Raw genomic sequence first — 19,271 nt, 5'->3', positions numbered from 1 at the left:
TCCAAATATTTGTTCGGATTCCAAGACAAAATTTTCTCGAATTTCCTGGTCGAATACCGATTTGGTCGAAAGTCAAGGCGTTCGAGAACCGAGGTATCACTGTATTTTGGAAAAGTGTTTATAACACGTGGTCGGTACAAAACCAAAAAAAAGGCAACTTGTGCATTGCCGTTGAGAAAGAAAAGAGAAAGAAGAAAAAAGAAAAAAGAATGAAAGAAGAAAGAAAGAAGAAAGAAAGAAGAAGGAAGAAGAAAAAAGAAAGAAGAAGTAGTATCGGTACGGATCGCAGTAGGGTAGCTGGAATAAAACGTGTTATAAGTCAATTTCTAACTTTTATTTTAACATCGCAGCGTATTTTCCTGAAAGTTTAAACCCAAGGAATCCATTAAAAAAAAGTTAAACTGCACAAAATATGACATTTCATGGCCTCTAGCCCCAAAATGCTCAGCGCGACTAAAGACTCCCCTCGTCGTGGAGGGTCACATTTATTCAGGGGTCATGTGAAATCATTCTAGCACACTGTGTATGATGTCATAAGAAGTACAGGTCATTACACTGACACTGAGTCTAGTCAGAGCTCAGTCATCTGCCTGGCTGTTAGTCTCATTAACGGTCTGTTTCCACTGCAGAACTTCAATGTATATCATCATATCCTGGGGTCAGACCTTCGTGACTCTTACAGACCTTTAGAGAGAACTTGTGAAATGCTCTGCTTCAGTGATTGGTTGATGATGGTATGTACTCACCCCTGTACTTTGCTACAAATCATTTAACTCTACTGATCTCATGTAGGTGTTGAGAGTTGTGTGACTTTGACAGTTGACATTAGCTCCCCTTTCCTCATCGGTTAAACAAACAGTAAACACACCTTAGGTTGTACATTGTAACAGCAATCACGTGTGCTAACTTAATTTCTTAGTTTGCGCATGCGCGCACGTGGATTTTCATTTGTTTACAGGGTGCAGCAGGTGGGGCTAGGAATAGTGTGGGCAAAGTTTGTTTTTCTGCTGGCTGATGTCAAACTTCTGTTGTACTGGGACAGGTAAAATACTTATAACCAGGCCTGACATTTTGCAGATAAGTAATGTGCACTGCAAATTGGTAAAATTCATGACCATTAGAGACTTTCTGTATTTTACATTTGTTTCCAACAAAAGTAGACGAAATTATATATCTTTGACACATTTGATTTCATGTCATTACATACCTATCTCCTATTCCTCTTTGTAATTTTTACATTTAATAATGAGTACGATAAAAAGAAAATCATACCGATCTATCACACAAATGTCGAAGCCAAACATAATTTTTTTAAAAGTTAGTCGCACAAACAGCAGACACGACAGCGACAACCGACGCTCCCTGACGATTCATGTGTCTCTCTACAGGAGATGGGCTCCACCCTCAGGTCAAGCTGGCTCCGTGTTCGCTTCTCACCTGAGAAGGTCAGGGGATGACTGACCTTTAGTTTGCTGGTTTCTGCACATTGGCATGTATAGTCACTTGCCTGTGTGTCCTCATATGTGTAAAATTAACTGCATGTACATTGGTAATTGATCAGCACGTGATCTGAATAAATAAATAGGAAATGGATCAGCTTGTGAAAAGTGATCAAAGGGAGATAATTCGCGAACAGAGTACTAAAGTATAGTAGTCATGACCTCCCTTGTTGTCAAATCAATCATTCTGTAGATGTGTGCACGTATATATATAAATGTAATATTTTACACACCGTGTAGTGAGTTGTAGCCACCATTATCATTCCGTATATGTGTGTATGTATATATAATGTAATATTCTACACTACAAGAAACAAAAGCTTATCAAAATGCGCTGTAAAATATTATCAGGCTTCTCTCAGTTATTTAACTTTCAGCTGAAGACAACAGACTACAGACAGTCAACCTGCAGACCTACCAGACCTACGGGAAGAGGTCGAGAGAGGTGTACACAGTGTGAAGGGAGGAAAGTCGTCAGGTGTTGATAGTGTGGCAGCTGAGCTGGTCAAGCAGGGTGGGGAAGAAACTACAAAAGAGGATGGATAACCCACCTTGATTTCAACTAAAGGGAGGTCAAAGAGACTAGTCCTAGAGCGTACACGTACTTTTACAAGCTGAGGTCTAATTACTATTCAATGTATGTTCCTTTGAATACACTTTCTCTGCAGCTTTTTCAATAGCTTATATCCAGAAAAAAGTCGAATGAGAGAGAGAGGTTGAAGTGGAGATACGAACCCAAGACAACGCTTCTCTCTCTCATGGTGACAGGCGCATTAACGTGTTACCTCCCTTTGCTAGACACCTGAACTGCCAGCTAATTTACTGTGATGACATTCTTGTGGTTTAATCCCACGTGATCTGTTGTCATGGTGATCAGTTATATTTCGTTTAAATCATAATTATTACACTTTTGTGTTTTTTATGTGCTCATTAAGAAAAAGAGCATTCTGAAAATAAATGTAAATAAAATTAGTTTTTAAACTATTTTTGTGTTCTACTCTGTGTCGCGTGTCGGCGTTTGTGCTGTTGTCCGTGTTGGGCGTCCCGTACTGTGCTGACCTGTCTGTGGGTGTGTGCGTGCGGATGGGGAGAATCAAGGGACAGTTCACACAGTCCACACAACTACGTGTTACTGTCAGCGACACAAGTATATTAGTATATATTATAAAAATGTTATTTCATGTAGTCAAATGTTGAAATTCACACCAACAATACAACTAACAATTTTGTTTACTTTAATGAAAACGCCAATTGATTCTTTACAATTAATTGTTTATCTAAAAAGTAGGCTTAGCTCTAAGGTCTCGCAAAGTGTAAAATTTCGCTTGAATCCATGGAAGACAAGATAGAGTAAGCTTCACAACATAATATCAACTAAACTTTATTTTTAATTCTTTTTCGTACAATGCAAATTGTGTCATGTATTACTGTCGTCAGTAAGCAACAGTCTTCCATACAATCAGTGTTTCTGTATTATTTGAAAATGAAACTAACAGTTAACAGTTATATTGTTGACACCGTGTGAAACTACCATAAGTTGTATAAACTATTATATATCACTACAGTTCATGACATGTTTACGAGCAATTAACATGCTAAATTCATTAATAAAAATCAAAGGTGTTAAGCTTTGTATATTAGAATCTTTTAGCATCATCATCAATGTAAACAACTAAGGGACAACAGGATGCACTGAGTTTATATTCTCCAATATTACGAGACCAGTCATCTGCACTGAGGTGACATCACGAGTGTCACGTGTGGTGTAGAGTAGACTGAGGGTGTAAGCAGTGAGAGTACAGGAGACAAGGCGGTGTTACACTGGTTGTACTTTCATCTCGCTGAAGGTGAAGCTCCTCCTGTCATAGTGGGTGAAAAACCAGTTGACGCCGTCAGTACCATCGGCCCGTCAACCTTGTATCGGCCGTTAAGGTTGGTCTCGTGACATATTTTGTACCACCAGGCGCCGTGAATGGCAACGGCACAGTTGCCATCAGACCACTTGTCGTTGTCTCGGTCAAAGGTTGAAAAACTCTGGTTGTTGTGATACTGCAAGCTGTCACCTGTAATCACACACACATAGTAAGAAATTAGTTATAAAGGTCCGTTGTGAAAAGAAAAAAAAAACAACTTCTCTTTGGTTTAATTCAGCAAAAGTAGCCACTCCATACGAACTCAAGTGAAAACAAGAGAAAGAAAGAATCACAGAAAATTAATTTAGAAGGTGAATGGTCCCGTTTATGTCGCTAATCTCGTGCAATTCATTTTATCAGCTGATTAGTTGATGTCGCTCATCAAATGTTGTGCATTGTACCAACTGATTTGTGTCTATGTGGTTGTAGTTATGAGTTATGCTGAAAGACAACATAAGAGTCGACACAAACGTTTATTAACACATCATTTCCATAGCTGGTTATTGTACACATAAACTGTAAAATAACAATTGGTTAACAAGTAATGTTGCGACATTTGAATATTGTTTACCAGACACACGTACCCGCGTTACCGGAGTAGCCGGACACGGTCAGTGTGTAGTTTGTCTCAGGACCGTCCACCCTGAATGTCGAGTACTCAGCGTAGTGACGATGTCCATCCACTTCTCCGAGGTCTACGCGCAGTCGGGTGGGTCTCCCTTTGCTCAGGGTGTGAAGCCTTGATAAACCTAAAGTATGGCATCAAAGTGAAGACGATAAGTGACAGCAAACATCATGCTATCTTACAAACCTCACTCAGAATTTTGAGAAAAGCGGTGAGATCAGATGGATCATTGTACATTTATCTTTATCTTTAAATACTGGACTATTGCTTAATGTGTAAGTTTATATTGATACAAAACACGACTAACGACAGCACAGCTAGTTTGAAAAAAAAGTGTCTTCACTTAAGCTTTCTTTTTTCATCTGCAACAGTATTAAAAATATTTCCTCTTTTGCTTGAGCTTGAGTATTATTTTTTCGGGATATAACAAGTAAAGCTAATGAAAAACTGCATGATGTGAATATTTAAAAACATAAAAAACAGAAACCTTCTTAGTCCTTATAATCCACCAGACATATTTATATGTCGATTAAAAATAAAACACGAGGAAGACAGTGAGAAAAAGATTAAACAGAAATCTCACCCAGCCAGAACTCCCCGGTGATGTCACCAAAGCCCTGTTCATATTCTGTCCAGTTCCTGTAGAAGTCCACGGAGCCGTCACGGCGTCTCTGGAACACCTGACCGTGACAGACAAGGTCGTTACCTTGGAAACGTGAACTCTAGCATTTGTTTACACTCACATCGTCACGTGCCTGGTAAACACGTGTCATTTAGCAAGTGCTAGGTATAAAGAATCTGCCTAGTTTTGATCAAACTCAAGATAATTGCACGATATTGACTGACTGACATGAATGTTTGAACATACTTTAATGAGGACATTCGTTCATTGTAAACAATATCAACCAGCACTATCAAAGAAAGCAATCAAAGACAGAAAACGCAAAGAGGAACCAAACAACAAGAACTAAGAGTATCATGGTATCGCAACAAGAAGAGACAAAGGACTAGCATTATGGTATAGGGTGTTTAGAAGTAATGGTTACGGAAGAGGTGAGTTTTAACTGCAAGTCTAAAGGATTCAATAGTGAGTAGGTGGCGGTATGGAAAGGGAGAGAATTCCACTGTTTTGCTGCACAATAACTAAACATCTTGTGGCCATATGTGTTTGTCTGGTGATAGGAAGATTAAGAAGACGATAATCAGACGAGGAGCACATCTTTATGGCTTGGACTAAAGTGAAGAGGAGTAAAGAAAATTAATCAGGGCAGATGCCAGCAAAATAATTAAAACATAAAATTAAAAGGATTATCATTAAACACAAGATTTACTACATTCACCTGAAACACATCTACTTTCTAAGACATCACTACACACTTTGATAGATATGACAATGTCACTCACTGACATACCGAACATATGATTAACACACTAACAACGAGCATACATCACACACTGACAAACACATAGACATACCAGCCAGCCGCCATTGCCAGAGTCCATGTCACACCACACTCTCAGTTTCTCTCTGGTTTCTGGCAGTTCAATGGAGTAGACACCTGACTTGCCTCCTGCTGTCTGCAAGTCCCGACATGACTCTGTTTGCCATTAAAACAGTTCTCCATTAATGTATCATTTCCATCAAAATATAAACTCATTACATCACATTACAGTTAATAAAGAGTGTAGTAATCATTAGCACTAACACACCAGGACAGTAGTTACAGTTGAATTAACTGACAGTACAGCAGTGGGGTACATCTCGTCACGGATGACGTATTTTATGCCAGCTCACTCTCACTATCACTAAGGATATTTTTAGGCGAATATTTGGCAGTTTTTATGCTATCTTCTCCGATTGTTGTTGTATTTTACATGGACATTTTGTGCCAATACAAACTGTTTGTGTTTGTGTCAGTGTAGAGGGGAGGCTGACAGACGAGCGGAAAATAACGTTCAGGCGGTATTTGCACACCAGCGCCTGGAATTTGTACTCTGTCGGTTCTCATACTCTCTTCTAGATGAGTGTGTTAAAGAAAATGCTTACTACTCACACTATATCCTCAAACAATGGTTTATATAAGGTATTCTGACATCTAAACTCTGTATACTAATTCTTATTTCTTTCAAACCACGCACGATTTATACGTGTGATCAGTTTTTCATACAGCTATGCCCACACTCATGAAATGTTTCCCTTTATATCAGACCTGGGCAAACGCCGGCCCGCCTCCTGTCTCTGACCGGCCCGGCCGCTGGCCGCCCACCAGTAAATATACTATATATACAGTATTGGGTAAAACTGAGTTAACTATATTAGTCCGGCCCTCTAGAACCATTCCAGTTTCTCATCCGGCCCCTTGGGAAAATTAATTGCCCACCCCTGCTTTATACTAAGCCCCTCTCTTTGATTAGACACAACAAATACAACACCTGAATATACAAAGAGACAAAAAGGATACCTATGTGTTAAAGTGTTTTACAAACAAAGTGATCTTTAAAAGGTATCACAATAAGACCCTGGGCACCAATAACTGTTTAATGACCCAGGCTATGTAGAGTACTTAGGTGCTGACATTATTACTTGAGGAAAATTACTTTACTAACACCATACTGAGTACTCTAGTATAGATGACATTAATTGAAAAGTAATTGAATACTGACAATATTCCTAAGATTTATTTTCTGACACTGTTACTTGAACAGTCTTCGAGAATTACTACATCACTTCAATTACTTCAATTTACTAAAAATTTCACAATAATAATTAAAGTACTGATAGGAACACTTCAAAGGTAATAAAGGCGATTGCAAGTCTACAAAATGGTAAAGTATTTTATAAACATCTGCAGAAAAGACACTAAATCTCTCTTGATTGCTAGTTGACAGAAAATAGGTCAAATAAATAGTGAAACTGAAGACAATCATAATGACAATGACAATGACATTGATAAACACAGCCTTAAATCAGTTTGGGTCGACTCGGAGCTCCAGACCGCGATTATCCTTCATGAGACCTTTTTAAATGAACAGAACTCCCTGAACTGCTTTTGATGTCATCTACTGAAATACATGCAGGAAAATTAGATGAAGCCTCTAGAGATACCTCCTAACTCCAGAAAACCTTTTAAATATATGTTTTTGGTAGCGACCACTTTTGTACATATTCACCTTCCACTCTCCTGTGATACCTTACCTGATGTTTATACTAATTATTCTCATAGTACTTACTTACTTCAGTTACGTTTATTTTTTTACCGTAAAGGGCGAGGGTTAAGTGGGCAAAACATGTTCTTGCTTATTTTACCTCTCGTTAATAAAGAATTAACCCTTTCGATGCGCAGCTGTACATGCTTATTGTATATGTTTCTGCCAGTAGGTGATGGGTTCCTCTTCGTCTGTCATATCCAACTAGGCGAAAACTTAATGAGCAGCTTGTGCAGCTGACACACAGCCAGCAATAGAAGTACAGGACATGGGATGTGTCTCTGACTACTACTTAAGTATTAGAAGAAGTCAAGTGGAATCTGCTTATTGAGACAATCCGCTTTTTCAGACCAAATACTAAAGAACCAAAACAAAGCTTATTACACTAGCCTTCAATTTTTCGTATTTTTGTTACTAAAATTATGTGTAATCGGACCAAAGAAAGTGAAAGCGAATAAGAGAAAGAAGCCACAATCGCTCGCCTTAGCAATAAATGGTCTTGGAGACGGACGTGAACATACTGAGTGAGGTTTGTTTGTTTGTTTTCAACGCCGTGCCAGCGACTAAGACTATATCACGGCAACAAGATTGCGGTTGGCAGGACTGAACTGATACCACAGCAACAGTGCCACCACTTGGAACTTTGGAGTCGTCTGTAGAGATAGAATAAAATTCCATATACATGTAGTCAGAATGAAGTTCCCGAAAGCGTTAGACAAAAATAAGGTCACTAGTGACTCATTTCATACAGGCTGTAAGATCAAAATGAATTTCTCTGGAACATAAAGGGTTCAAGGAGGAACTCATAGTAGAGGGAGAGGCTCTACCTGTTGAATATCTACTCCGGCAGCTTGTAAGTAATTTCCTACAGGGAGTGATGATGGCTTTTGCTGTTGGTACGGAGGGCATGGAGAGCAGCAATCTGAGGCCGATAAAGAGCAGGGTACACAGGGTTTCCAGGATGAGCTCTTTAACGACAGACAAAGGATAGCATGCGTTTCAGACGACGGCGTGAAACTGGAGGCTCCCCTGCTTCTGCGTACAGACTCTGTACAGGAGTGGTGGGAAGGATCCCAAACAAATGCTCAGCCCTTGATGATGAATAGGATCGAAAATTTTGAAGTAGGACTCTCAAGCAGGCCATAGATGGAGCAAAACCAAAGAAAGGGATTATATTTAGATAAAAGCTCATAAAGTAACGGGGCAGATAGTGTCTGTGTGCTCTAACTTACCTGGAGCATGACACGAGGAGTCAGTTTCCATGTAAACCAAGCCGTCAGTACACAAACATCTACCCGACACACACCGACTGTTAGGCTCAGGACATTCCGCGTGGCTGTTGCAGGGTGCGTTGTACCACTCTGGTCCCGGGTATGAGGCGGGAGGTTGCAGGCAGCTTCTCTGGTAGTGGGTCCACCCTGTACTGGTGTGAGGATACCACCCTGACTGAGCGTCGCGTGCGGTGACGTCATGAAGCAGGCAGCGCCCTCCTGTGACTAATACAAGCATTATTTACCGCGATACCCAGAGTTTGCATTAAAGAGATAAGAAGCCAAATAGTATTGCGCCACAAACAACATATATTGTATGTTCAAAAACCCAATGTAGAATCTATGTAAAATACAACAGCTGGCATGTTTCTAACAGAAGGAAACAAGATTCTAATTCTAAAACTTGCCTTTGGCAACAAAACATTTGATAATGAGTGGTTGACACGTAAAAGATATAAAAGCTGATTAATGTTAGAGAAAGTAAAGTCCAAGGTAACATAACTACAATATGTTTGCGATTGAGTAATTAAAAGAAAATACGTTCACCAATGCAACATATGTGAACGAACGTCTAGTAGAATATGTATTAAAATGTAAAAGTCATAAATGAAAACACTATATAAATCAAAATAATACCCAAGCTTAACAGTATATTTTGTAAGCTTAGGACCAAACAAACAGCCATACAAACCTCTGAAGTCAAAGGACAGACAACTTCTGTTGCTGACACACAGGTCGCTGCACGTCTTCAAACTGACTCCATCCCGTGCCACCATATTGTGTCCCCTCAGTCCGCTCTCAGGATACTCCATGAAGGTGTTGTGCAGGTGGGCTGGACTACATGCTGATACACATCATTGTTCTCAGTCACTACTTACACACAACTCGCTCTTTAAATACAACTGTAGTGTTCAGCTTTCTTCTACAGAATGTTGTGAGCAGTACTCATAGACACTTACATCTTTGTGCTATTCTAAATATAGAGATGTCTTTTCTCTTTATTGACTCCTACATATTTAATTTAATTGTTAATTATTTAGTATTTTACTAGCAGCAGCTAATGACCTGCGATGCTATGCTGCTGATACTGTGTGTCATTCGCGGCCTGTTAAGTGGCGTTCATGTTGTTTATAATTTATTTTTTTTTTGTTGTTTTCTGCAGCGACGGTCTCACCCCAGGGTACTTTCAAAAAGACCATAGTCGTACAGGTACAGGGAAGATGGTGAGTTGTCCATCCCAAAGACATGGTGCAAATTATTTATTAAGCTAGGTTAAAAATCGTCGATTTTTATATGATCAATCATAGTCTTCATATTTTATCCGCGAGGCCGAAACAGAAATATGTAGACTGTGGACTGGTTTATTGCAGAAAGGCTGATGGTATGGATAAAGGTATCGATGATGGTATCAATGATCCTGTTTCTGTTTATCGCAAAAAATGGAGGTATGGTGGGATCTATCTATCTATCTATTCCTCTTCGTGCATCAGGTTGCACACAAGGCCTCAACCAGAGTCCGCCACCGATGTCGATCGGCTGAAACCCTCTCTAGGTGACCCCATGTCCAGCCCTTTCCTTTCATCTCCCTTTCCACTGTTCTTCTCCAAGTTTCCTTTGGGCGGCCTCGTTTTCTTCGGCCGTCTGAGTCCATCGTAGGGCGACTGTCGAGAGGTCTGCTGTCTGCTGGCGGAGCACATGTCCAATCCATCGCCAACGCCTTCGTTGAACCTGCGTGGTGATGGACTCGGTTTCAGTTCTTCGGTGGAGTTCTTCGTTGGTGATGGTGTTTGGCCAAAAGATGTTAAGTATGCGCCTGAGGCATCTGTTTTGGAAGACTTCAAGCTTGTTACTGATGGTTTTGGTCATCTTCCATGATTCTGATCCGTAAAGGAGGGTGCTGATCACATTTGACTTTAAGATTCTCAGCTTGATCTTCTGGCTGATGTTTTTTGCCTTCCATGTGCTCCTGAGTGAGGCGAAGGCCTGGCTGGCTTTCGCCAGTCGGGCTCGAATCTCCACCTCCGCATCCCCGGTGTTTGACATTTTGGACCCAAGATAGGTGAAACTGTCAACTTCCTCAATCTCATCTCCATTTAGTTTGATGCTGTCTTGGACTCTGGCGTTCACTCTCATACTTTTCGTTTTCTTTGTGCTGACCTTCAAGCCAAGGTTTCCAGCTGTTTCTGAGAAGGCCTTTGTTTTTTCCTGCATGTCTTGGTGGCGGTGTGACAGCAGGGCAATGTCATCAGCAAAGTCCAAGTCTTCCAGCGTTGTTGTTGCTGTCATAGTCATGGTCCATCTGATCCCTCTCCTCTCACTGTCGGTGGAAGTCTTCATGATCCAGTCCATGGCCAGGATGAAGAGGAACGGCGACAGAATGCAGCCCTGCTTCACCCCGGTACTGACGTTGAAGGGGTCTGTGAGCTCCGTGTCACAGACAACCTGGGATTTGAAATCGCTGTACAGCATTGCAACGACCTGAACAAGTTTTTCAGGGACTCCATAATGCCTCAGGATCTTCCATAAGGATTCGCGGTGGATGCTGTCAAAAGCCTTCTCCAGGTCGATGAAATTGATGTACAGCGGTGTGTTCCATTCGTTGCTCTGCTCCAGAATTTGTCGCAGAATGAAGATGTGTTCAGAGCAGGATCGCCCAGGGCGAAATCCTGCTTGTTGTGGTCGGAGGTCTTTCTCAAGAGTTGCCGTCAGTCTTGACAAAACAATCTTGCTGAAGACCTTGCTGGTGAGGGAAAGAAGTGTTATGCCCCTCCAATTATTGCAGTCTCCAAGATCTCCTTTCTTGGGTAACTTGAAGATGAGCCCTGTCTTCCACGCAACAGGGACCTGCCCTGATTCCCAAATTTGCCTGAAGATTTCAGTCAGCTTGGGAGCTGTCACATTTATATCTGCTTTCAACATCTCTGCTGTTATTCCATCTGCCCCTGGTGCTTTGCCACTCTTCATTGTCTTGACTGCTGCTGTCACTTCTTCCAGGCTTGGCGGGTCTGCGCAGATGTCAAGGTCTATAGCTGCTGGCTGGATGTCTGCAAGCTGAGGTGGATCTGGTCTGTTCAGAACCGACTCAAAATGTTCCTTCCAGCGCTGTAGTTTTCCTGCCTCTCCCTCGATGACATTACCGTTCACGTCATTCACTGGCACATCACTGTTCTTAAACCCGTTGTTTAGCTGTTTGTTTATCTTGTACAGTGTCTTCAGGTCATTTTTACTTGCTGCATTTTCTGCTTCATCTGCCAGTTTCTCTATGTGGTCTCTTTTGTCTGTTCTTTCCATCCTCTTTACCTCTTTGTTTACTTCAGTATATCTTTGTCTGTGTTGTTCCTTCAGGCGTTCAGATCTGGTGCTGTTGATTCTTTGTTTGGCTGACTTTCTCTCTTCTATCTTCTTCCATGTCTCTTCTCTGATCCACTGCTCTTTCTTTTTCCGTTGGAAGCCCAGTATTTTCACTCCTGATTCCTGTAAGACTCGATTGAAGTCGTCTAAGGTCATCTCTTGTTGGTCTCCTAGTGCCTGGAACCTGTTCTTTACTTCCATAGCAAAGGCCCTTTCGGTGGCTGGATTTTTCAGTTTGCCGGAGTCCACTCTCTGCTGACGTGCCTGTTTTCCTCGCGATCGACGCAGCTTCAGAGAAACTGTGGCTTTCACAAGAGTGTGGTCACTGGAAACGTCTGCTCCTCTGTAAGCTCTTACATCTTGAAGTGAGCTCCTCCATCTTCGGTTGATGATGACATGGTCTATCTGGTTCTTTGTGATCCCATCTGGTGATGTACATGTTGCCTTGTGGATGTCTTTGTGTGGGAAGAGTGTGCCTCCAATCAGTAGGTTGTTTTCTTCACAAAAGTCTGCAGTCTCTCTCCATTGTCATTGATGGTTCCGATTCCATGTTTGCCCATGACATGCTCCCTGCAGGTGTTGTCACTTCCCACCTTGGCATTGAGATCGCCGATGATGAGCAACATGTCATGGGCTGGAACGCTTTCTGAGGCTGCCTGGAGCTGATCGTAAAAAGCATCCTTGTCTTCTGCCTGTCACGGACCATCCGAAGACATGCGCATTCTTTCCAAAAACCAATATAAGATCGCTTAAGGGTGGGCGTCCCTCCTTAGAGGCACCAATAATTATTAGAACCAAACACAAGTTTACAAGTAGACAAAATATCAACAGTAATCCACAGTCACTAATAATAACACTCCATCACGTTCACACCATCAAAGTTTACCAAGTCACTGCCGGAATCCACACGGCACCAATTTAAAGTCACAATAATAACACACTATCAAAGTTTAACAAGTCACTGCCGGAATCCACACGGCATCAAATGAAGAATTGCCATAATAACACACCATCAAAGTTCAACATGTTAATAGCCGTTTAGTCCCTGCAGCTCTCCAGTCCCCGGTTTCTTTTAGTCCACTTAAATCCTTTCTTCTACAGTTCAATAAATGATAAAAGAGTGTTTTTACCATACCGATAAGTTACTGTCAGGCGGGGTAGAACAATATGCAGCTGGGATAAAACTAAGAGGGAAACCATCCCTCCTCCGGCGGTTAGTTTCAGCTGACCAGGCACCCTCCCTGGTGGTGGTCGGTACGTCCGCGTAAGGAAGGGCAGGGTAGCCCCCTCCTTACTCCGAGTCCACTGCTCCAGCTCGCCCACGTCGGTGTGCAGTTTCTTGGCCCCCAAGAATTTGCACGGCCGGATGCTCTCACCACAGAGCTCCCACGGCGATGATAAGGAGTAAAGAACACGATGTACATCCACAGTAGTACATCTGCACTAGTACATCCCCGTAATACAGCCACTGTATCACGTCCACAGAGATGGTACTACTACAAAGTAGATCCCCCGTAATACATACATATTATTACGTCCACAGAGATAGTAAAACCACAAAGTACTTCTCCCGTAATACATACACAGTATCACGTCCACAGAGATCGTCCAGTCGGTGAATTAAAACCACAAATCCACCAAATTATTATCAGCCGCCCCCTGGCCACTTATGGTCGGGCTTAAATATAACCACCCCAGTCCCTCTAGACCAGGTGTCAGCACTGCCGGGCCCGCACGTGGTCTTCGCTGAATTGCGTCGCAAGCATTTTCTAAAACAAACCGTCAACACCGGATGTCAACCTTCCCCCATCCCGTCTTGCCCCCTCTACTACGCAGTTGTCCGTTACACTGCCTCAGAGTCATTTGTTGGTGCATAGCAAGCTAGCACTGTCAGCTTGGTGTACTTTGAATGGAATCTTGCTCTCAAAAGCCTGGGTCCATAAGGCTTCCATTCCAGCAGTGCCTTTTCCGTTTTCTTGTTGAGGAGTAGAGCTACTCCTTCAGAGTGCTGAGCGTCTGATCTTCCTGAGAACAAGATGGCATGTCCTGATGCTAGTCTCCTCTTTCCCGTGCCGGTCCATCTGACCTCACTGACTCCCAGGATGTCCAAGTTGTAGTTGTCAAACTCCTTGACTAGTTGGAGCATCCTGCCAGTCTGGTACAAGGTCTGGACGTTCCAGCACCCCACCCTCAACTTTTGCCTCGGCTTCAGTAAATCCGCTGTCGGGGCGCCAGCTCCCTTTCGGGTTTGGCTGTCGTCCGTCATTAGTCCAGTCTCCTGGTGTGCTTCATTACCTTCGCCATCTGTGAGAAGTTCTCTGGTTTTAGTTTCTGTAACATGATTTTTTTTTACATGGTGGGGTTGTTAGCCCTACCACAACCTAATTTACCTCTAGGTGAGGTGTCCACCTTAGTCGCCTCTTACGACATGCCTGGCTGGATGGCAGGGACCCTATTCTTACAATGCTTGCTAGGCAAGCATACCCCGGGGTCCCACAGGGGTATGGTTGGATCATTTCGCATAATGTTGTACAAGAAGATGTTTAGCAGTACGGTGTAGCTCCTTTCCTCTTGAAACAAGACACACAGCTCAAATGTATGATCCAAGTACATAGGGACTAAAATTAGGTTTTAGGGTATATATTTCCTCCTTAATGCTTTATCTTTAGCACCTTCTAAGGACATAATTTATTATCAGTATCTATAGCAGTAATAACAGAAGAAATTTGACCTGTCTCAGTGCAACAATTGGCATATGTTTATGCTTCTGTACATTACCCAGTGATGACTTATACAAGGTATTTGCAGAGAGACTTATGAAGGCTCTAGACAAGAGACTGAGACCAGAACAAGCACCGACAACAGTACCACCCTCCTTATCATCACTAAGCAGTCTATTGAATAAAAGTCCTCTTTCTCTCTCTATATATATATATGTTTGAGGACTTTAAGAAGGTATTCAACAGTGTAGACAACTACGTAATCTGGAGGCTGATGATCCACTACGGCATTCCACCTAAGCTCATAAACATTATTCAGGGAATGTACGAAGACTGGTCCTGCCAAGTTATTCACAATGGCAGACTCACGAAACCTTTTGTAATGAAGACAGTCGTAAGACAGGGTTGAATATTATCACCAACAATCTTCCTGATACACATGAACTTGATTTTAAGCAAAACAACCCAAGACAATAACGTCGGTATCTTGTGGACATTTCACTAAACAGCTAGAGGACCTGGACTTTACAGATGACATTAGTCTCTTATCTCACCAACAACAACAAGCCCAAACCAAAGAGATTAACCTAGTAGACAAAGATAAGAAGACGGGACCAAAGTGATGAGATTAAACAAAAAGCAGGAGCTCCCAATCGAAATTCTAAAAACAGACAACTGCACGTATCTAAAGACCATTGTCAATAAGGACGGTTGAGTCAACGATGACATCAAAAAAAGCATCAACAAGGTCAGACTAGCTTTTAACAGCCTACGCCCCATCTGGAAATCCCAAGCATTGGTCTTCAACAGTAAGACCCGCATCTTTAACACCAAGGTAAAGGCAGTCCTACTGTATGGACTGAGAAAGTGACAAACACCATCCACAACAAGCATCCGACATTTACCAAACGATGTTTACGCCCTATTCTGGTAAAACTATGGCCTGAAAACATCTCCAAATAACTGCGTGTGGAAAAGAACAGGTTGAATTGACTCGAGCCAAGACATAAAAAAGCGAAAATTGGGCAAGATAGGACACGACCTGCATAAACCTTTACAGTTTATTGATTCTTCTAAAACTATTTTGTGTGTCGTAATCAAGTTAAAATCAGTTAACTGTTAAAAGTATAGGTTAGTGTTGTGAAAAGATTTTCTTCTGAAATCTGTGATTCCTTTAATACTCACTCTCAGAGCACGTGTAGTCACGTGTTGAGAAGAAGAACCCAGGTCGACAGCGGCACCTGTTTACAAAGCACATGGAGTTTTCCTGACGACACTCGTCGTCGATGACACAGGCGGCCTTGTACCAGTCGTTCAGCATGGAGGAGGGAGCAAGGCCTCTCGTCTGTCCACTTGTGATAATTCTTTTGACCTTCAAGGAGACGAAGTACACGCTGACACCTGTTCCCTGTGTCAAGGACTGAATTGAGTCTGTGTGGCGCGCACATTTAATTAATGAACCTGAAGTGTCAATCAAGGTGAAGGCCACACACTGGGTATCTTGAATACAAGATGGGTAGCAGTCCTGTACGGAGGTGACAGGAGGGATGTCAGACAGAAAACGAGAGTTGACAACAACCGTGGTGTTGTGCAGCTTTACAAATGTCTCCAGTTTGTCAACTAACATGATCGTCTGCCACTGACGGTCGGTGACTGCCCTGTGGATGTCGCCAGCACTAAACATTTGACACTTGCTGCCTCTGTTGTCCCTCGTACACCCACGACAAAAACTCACAGCCACGCAGCCTGCAAGTTGACAACATTCCTCAAGACACTGGTCAGCGGACTCGGCAGCTCCATATTTCGTGTTACCAATCAACTTTGTAGAAAGCAGTGTCCTACCGGTATCTCTACAGTCAACTAACAGGTCTTTGCTCTTTAAAGTCCGACAGTATTTGGTCTTGACAGCCATGATGTTCTTCTTGATCCTGTCGTGGTCAATGCCATAATCTTGTGTAGGATTTGCGGCACCCATGAAGGTGTCTGAAAAGAGAACCTCCACAGAGGTCAAGTCATAGTCGATGACAGAGGGGTTATCTTTCGCTGCTGTCAACCACGTGGCGTTGTTACCGCCATCAGGTAGAGGAACACCGACAGCAAAAGTTGTTGTCTCGTGATTTCGAAACTCTGCTGTTGCTTTTTGCTGTTCAGAAGTCAAGGTTTGGGGGTGTCCAGAAGTGGAGTAGCTGGCAGCTGATGTCACGTGATCCTCTGTTAGAAGCCGATAAACGTTATCGTCCATCTTGTAGATGACCGTTATGGAGGCCCCAAAGCGGGCCCGTGACACGAAGTGTGTGCCGTATGTGTCAATAAACTTAATGTGCATGTCCTCGTCATCAGTGTTGTTGAGTTTAATCATCCAGTCCGCAAACGATGGATGAAAAGAGGGCGGTTCCGTGAGCAGAAGTGTCAGGTCGTACAAACTGCAGACAGCTGTGGAAACGACCAAGACGTGTTGTGTGAGTTGCCTCGGACAGTTTGTGAAAGTGTTGGCTGGCCGAGAAGGGAGGCCCCCACTTATCAGCACCGAGTCGCGCGGTGCCAGTCAGCAGCGTGGTCAGGTCGTACGGCGTCTCCACCACCTTCGACGTAAACGACGTGTCACATGACACATCGTGGGACAGAAGCACGCCACGTGGCACGCTATAGCGAAAGTCTGTGGTCACGTGAAACTCACCAGAAAAGATGGGGAGAGTAAAGCCCGGGTCACGTCCTGAGGTCAGAGGGCATCCCTTGAGACTGTTGTAGCCGAACAGCGAGTAGTCCATGCCTTGTAACTGTAGCATGACTTGTGCTTTGGGGACACTGCAGGAAGAGTTCATCATGGACTGTCATCAGAGTGTCAGTGACAATCATATCGTAAGGTCTAGGAGACTGTCAGAGTGAATGTCTGTATGTGCTTGTCCGTCTGGGATAGTGAACATCTGTAAAAATAATTTAAATATTTGAAAGTATTGTCTTTCTCTGTGTGTGTGTGTGTGTGAAGGAAAAGAAGGATAAGAGTTGTTGATGTAATGTAGCAGTTAATTTGAATTCGTACGAATTTTTTTTTGTTTTAGAAATTAACGCATTTGATTGTTTGTTCTCTTAGAATTCAATGATCTACTGCGATGATATAATAAGCAATATGCACCAGACTAATAACTCGAAGGATATAAACAAACTATTTAAAATTAACAATAAAAGACGACTAGATATTAGAATATGAAAAAAGCAAAGAAATTAGTTACGAGAAACACTATATAGAAATATAAAAGTGACTTGTAATAAATTTGATAATTTTATTTTAGTGGTGGTACTGTTACAAAATATTTCTTTAGTAACACAATGTCTGCTATTTTGGAAATATAGAAATATAATACCCTATCGTAACAATAGTCTTTAAAATATTTACTCAAAGATGACGTGTAACAGTATGTAGTGGATGTATCCAGACGCCCTAACCTACAAGTTCAATGTGCTGTACACAACATTCAGCTACACCAGTAACACATTATCAGCATGTCAGACAACATATTTGTGTTTGCTATGACCATTTACTATTTCTTTACACACATGACATACCTTCCTGTCTTCTGGGCTTCAAGACAAAAGGCCGTAGAAAAAAGTATAAAGAGTAAAATCATTGTTGTCAACATGTTAACCACCTGTAAGCAAAATGGTAGACAAAGATTTGTGAAATATTCTTGTACGATTTTATCTCTTCCGATAGAACACAGGCTGCAAGTCATGTAAACATAAAGTAGGATTTGTGAAGTCACTAGAGTACGCAAACTATTAAAATTATTAAATCAATGTTTACAGCTATTAGTAATGTTACATTATTACTACTAATAATAACAAAATAAATAGTTCAATAATAGGTAGAGTGCATTTCGTAGGGGACTTAGCCTCTTAACAGTTCTTAACATGTTCACCTGTCAACTCACCATATGTCGTAGGAGGCGCCACAGTCTCACACAGGTGATCGTCGGGACTCACTTTCTTAAATACCATTTGTACCGGCCTTCAGCCAATGAGTCATTTACTGCACGTGATGGGCGAGCGCTGCAAACCGATCTGAGATCCATTTTATTTTGATTTGCTGTACATAATTAGAAGTTAAAGATTTCCTAGCATCAGATGATATAAACATCTGTTGATGAACTTCATTTTCTTGCAGTTATAGATGGGGCGTCTAATATTGTTCCCATTGGAATTATGAATAAGAAAAAAAAAATCCACATCACAAATCGTACAATATTTAAAGCAGCTCACGTGGAAAAACTTTTTTTTTTCTTTGACGTGTCGCCGTCCTTCAGAGGTACTACTTACATAAATTGATAAGAATTATGGATTAGTAAAGAGTGTTTAGAGGGATGTGAACCCATAACAAGGCAGCCAAATTCAAAAGTTTACCTGGATGCTGTGTTGTGAATAGCTTTCTATACTTGTTAACAAGAGTGTGATATATTGACGAGAATACTTATGGCCGTTTTCTTAATTTCTGTATTTTTGGTGCCATAATCATGCAAGAACTAGAAAAGGGTGACAGCCGAGGAAAAGTTTGCAAGAGACAGAGTTTATTATCGCTGTGTCTATCATCTGGACAATAAAACAAATTGTGGACGACGGTTGACCTACGTATGACGATCAGGTTTTGCTGACGGCAAAGAAAATGGACAAAGCTCATTTAGTCCTTGTGC

The 19,271-nt window shown here is 41.9% G+C and overlaps 2 protein-coding genes across 2 annotated transcripts; both read right to left on the bottom strand.

Annotated features, from left to right (window-relative positions):
- Window positions 1–3,332: 3,332 nt before the first annotated feature.
- Window positions 3,333–5,695, bottom strand: LOC112567521 (ficolin-1-like). The gene is made up of 4 exons (XM_025244216.1): window positions 5,514–5,695; window positions 4,621–4,717; window positions 3,997–4,161; window positions 3,333–3,562 (listed from the first exon to the last, which is right to left on the bottom strand). Exons 1-4 carry the CDS (start codon window positions 5,538–5,540, stop codon window positions 3,333–3,335), a joined length of 519 nt encoding a protein of 172 aa, XP_025100001.1. The 5' UTR covers window positions 5,541–5,695.
- A 2,118-nt stretch (window positions 5,696–7,813) lies between these two features.
- On the bottom strand, window positions 7,814–18,650 carry LOC112567520. The gene is made up of 8 exons (XM_025244215.1): window positions 18,516–18,650; window positions 18,151–18,233; window positions 17,264–17,391; window positions 15,772–17,019; window positions 9,207–9,359; window positions 8,477–8,734; window positions 8,072–8,166; window positions 7,814–7,897 (listed from the first exon to the last, which is right to left on the bottom strand). Exons 1-8 carry the CDS (start codon window positions 18,516–18,518, stop codon window positions 7,814–7,816), a joined length of 2,052 nt encoding a protein of 683 aa, XP_025100000.1. The 5' UTR covers window positions 18,519–18,650.
- Window positions 18,651–19,271: the final 621 nt, after the last annotated feature.

Source organism: Pomacea canaliculata, linkage group LG7, assembly GCF_003073045.1.
Source record: "Pomacea canaliculata isolate SZHN2017 linkage group LG7, ASM307304v1, whole genome shotgun sequence".
Lineage (NCBI taxonomy): Eukaryota > Metazoa > Mollusca > Gastropoda > Architaenioglossa > Ampullariidae > Pomacea > Pomacea canaliculata.
The sequence above is the reverse complement of the archived record's forward strand: the minus strand, read 5'-3'. Positions and strand labels throughout refer to the sequence as shown.

Coding starts and splice junctions, on each gene's coding strand:
- LOC112567520 (XM_025244215.1), bottom strand. Junction 17,020..17,263: donor TACTCTCCCCATCTTTTCTG/GTGAGTTTCACG, acceptor TCGTTTCCACAG/CTGTCTGCAGTTTGTACGAC. Junction 9,360..15,771: donor TGACTACACGTGCTCTGAGA/GTGAGTATTAAA, acceptor GATGTGTATCAG/CATGTAGTCCAGCCCACCTG.
- LOC112567521 (XM_025244216.1), bottom strand. CDS start 5,540: ATGGACTCTGGCAATGGCGGCTGGCTG. Junction 4,162..4,620: donor CACCGGGGAGTTCTGGCTGG/GTGAGATTTCTG, acceptor GCCATACTTTAG/GTTTATCAAGGCTTCACACC. Junction 3,563..3,996: donor CGGCTACTCCGGTAACGCGG/GTACGTGTGTCT, acceptor GTGTGATTACAG/GTGACAGCTTGCAGTATCAC.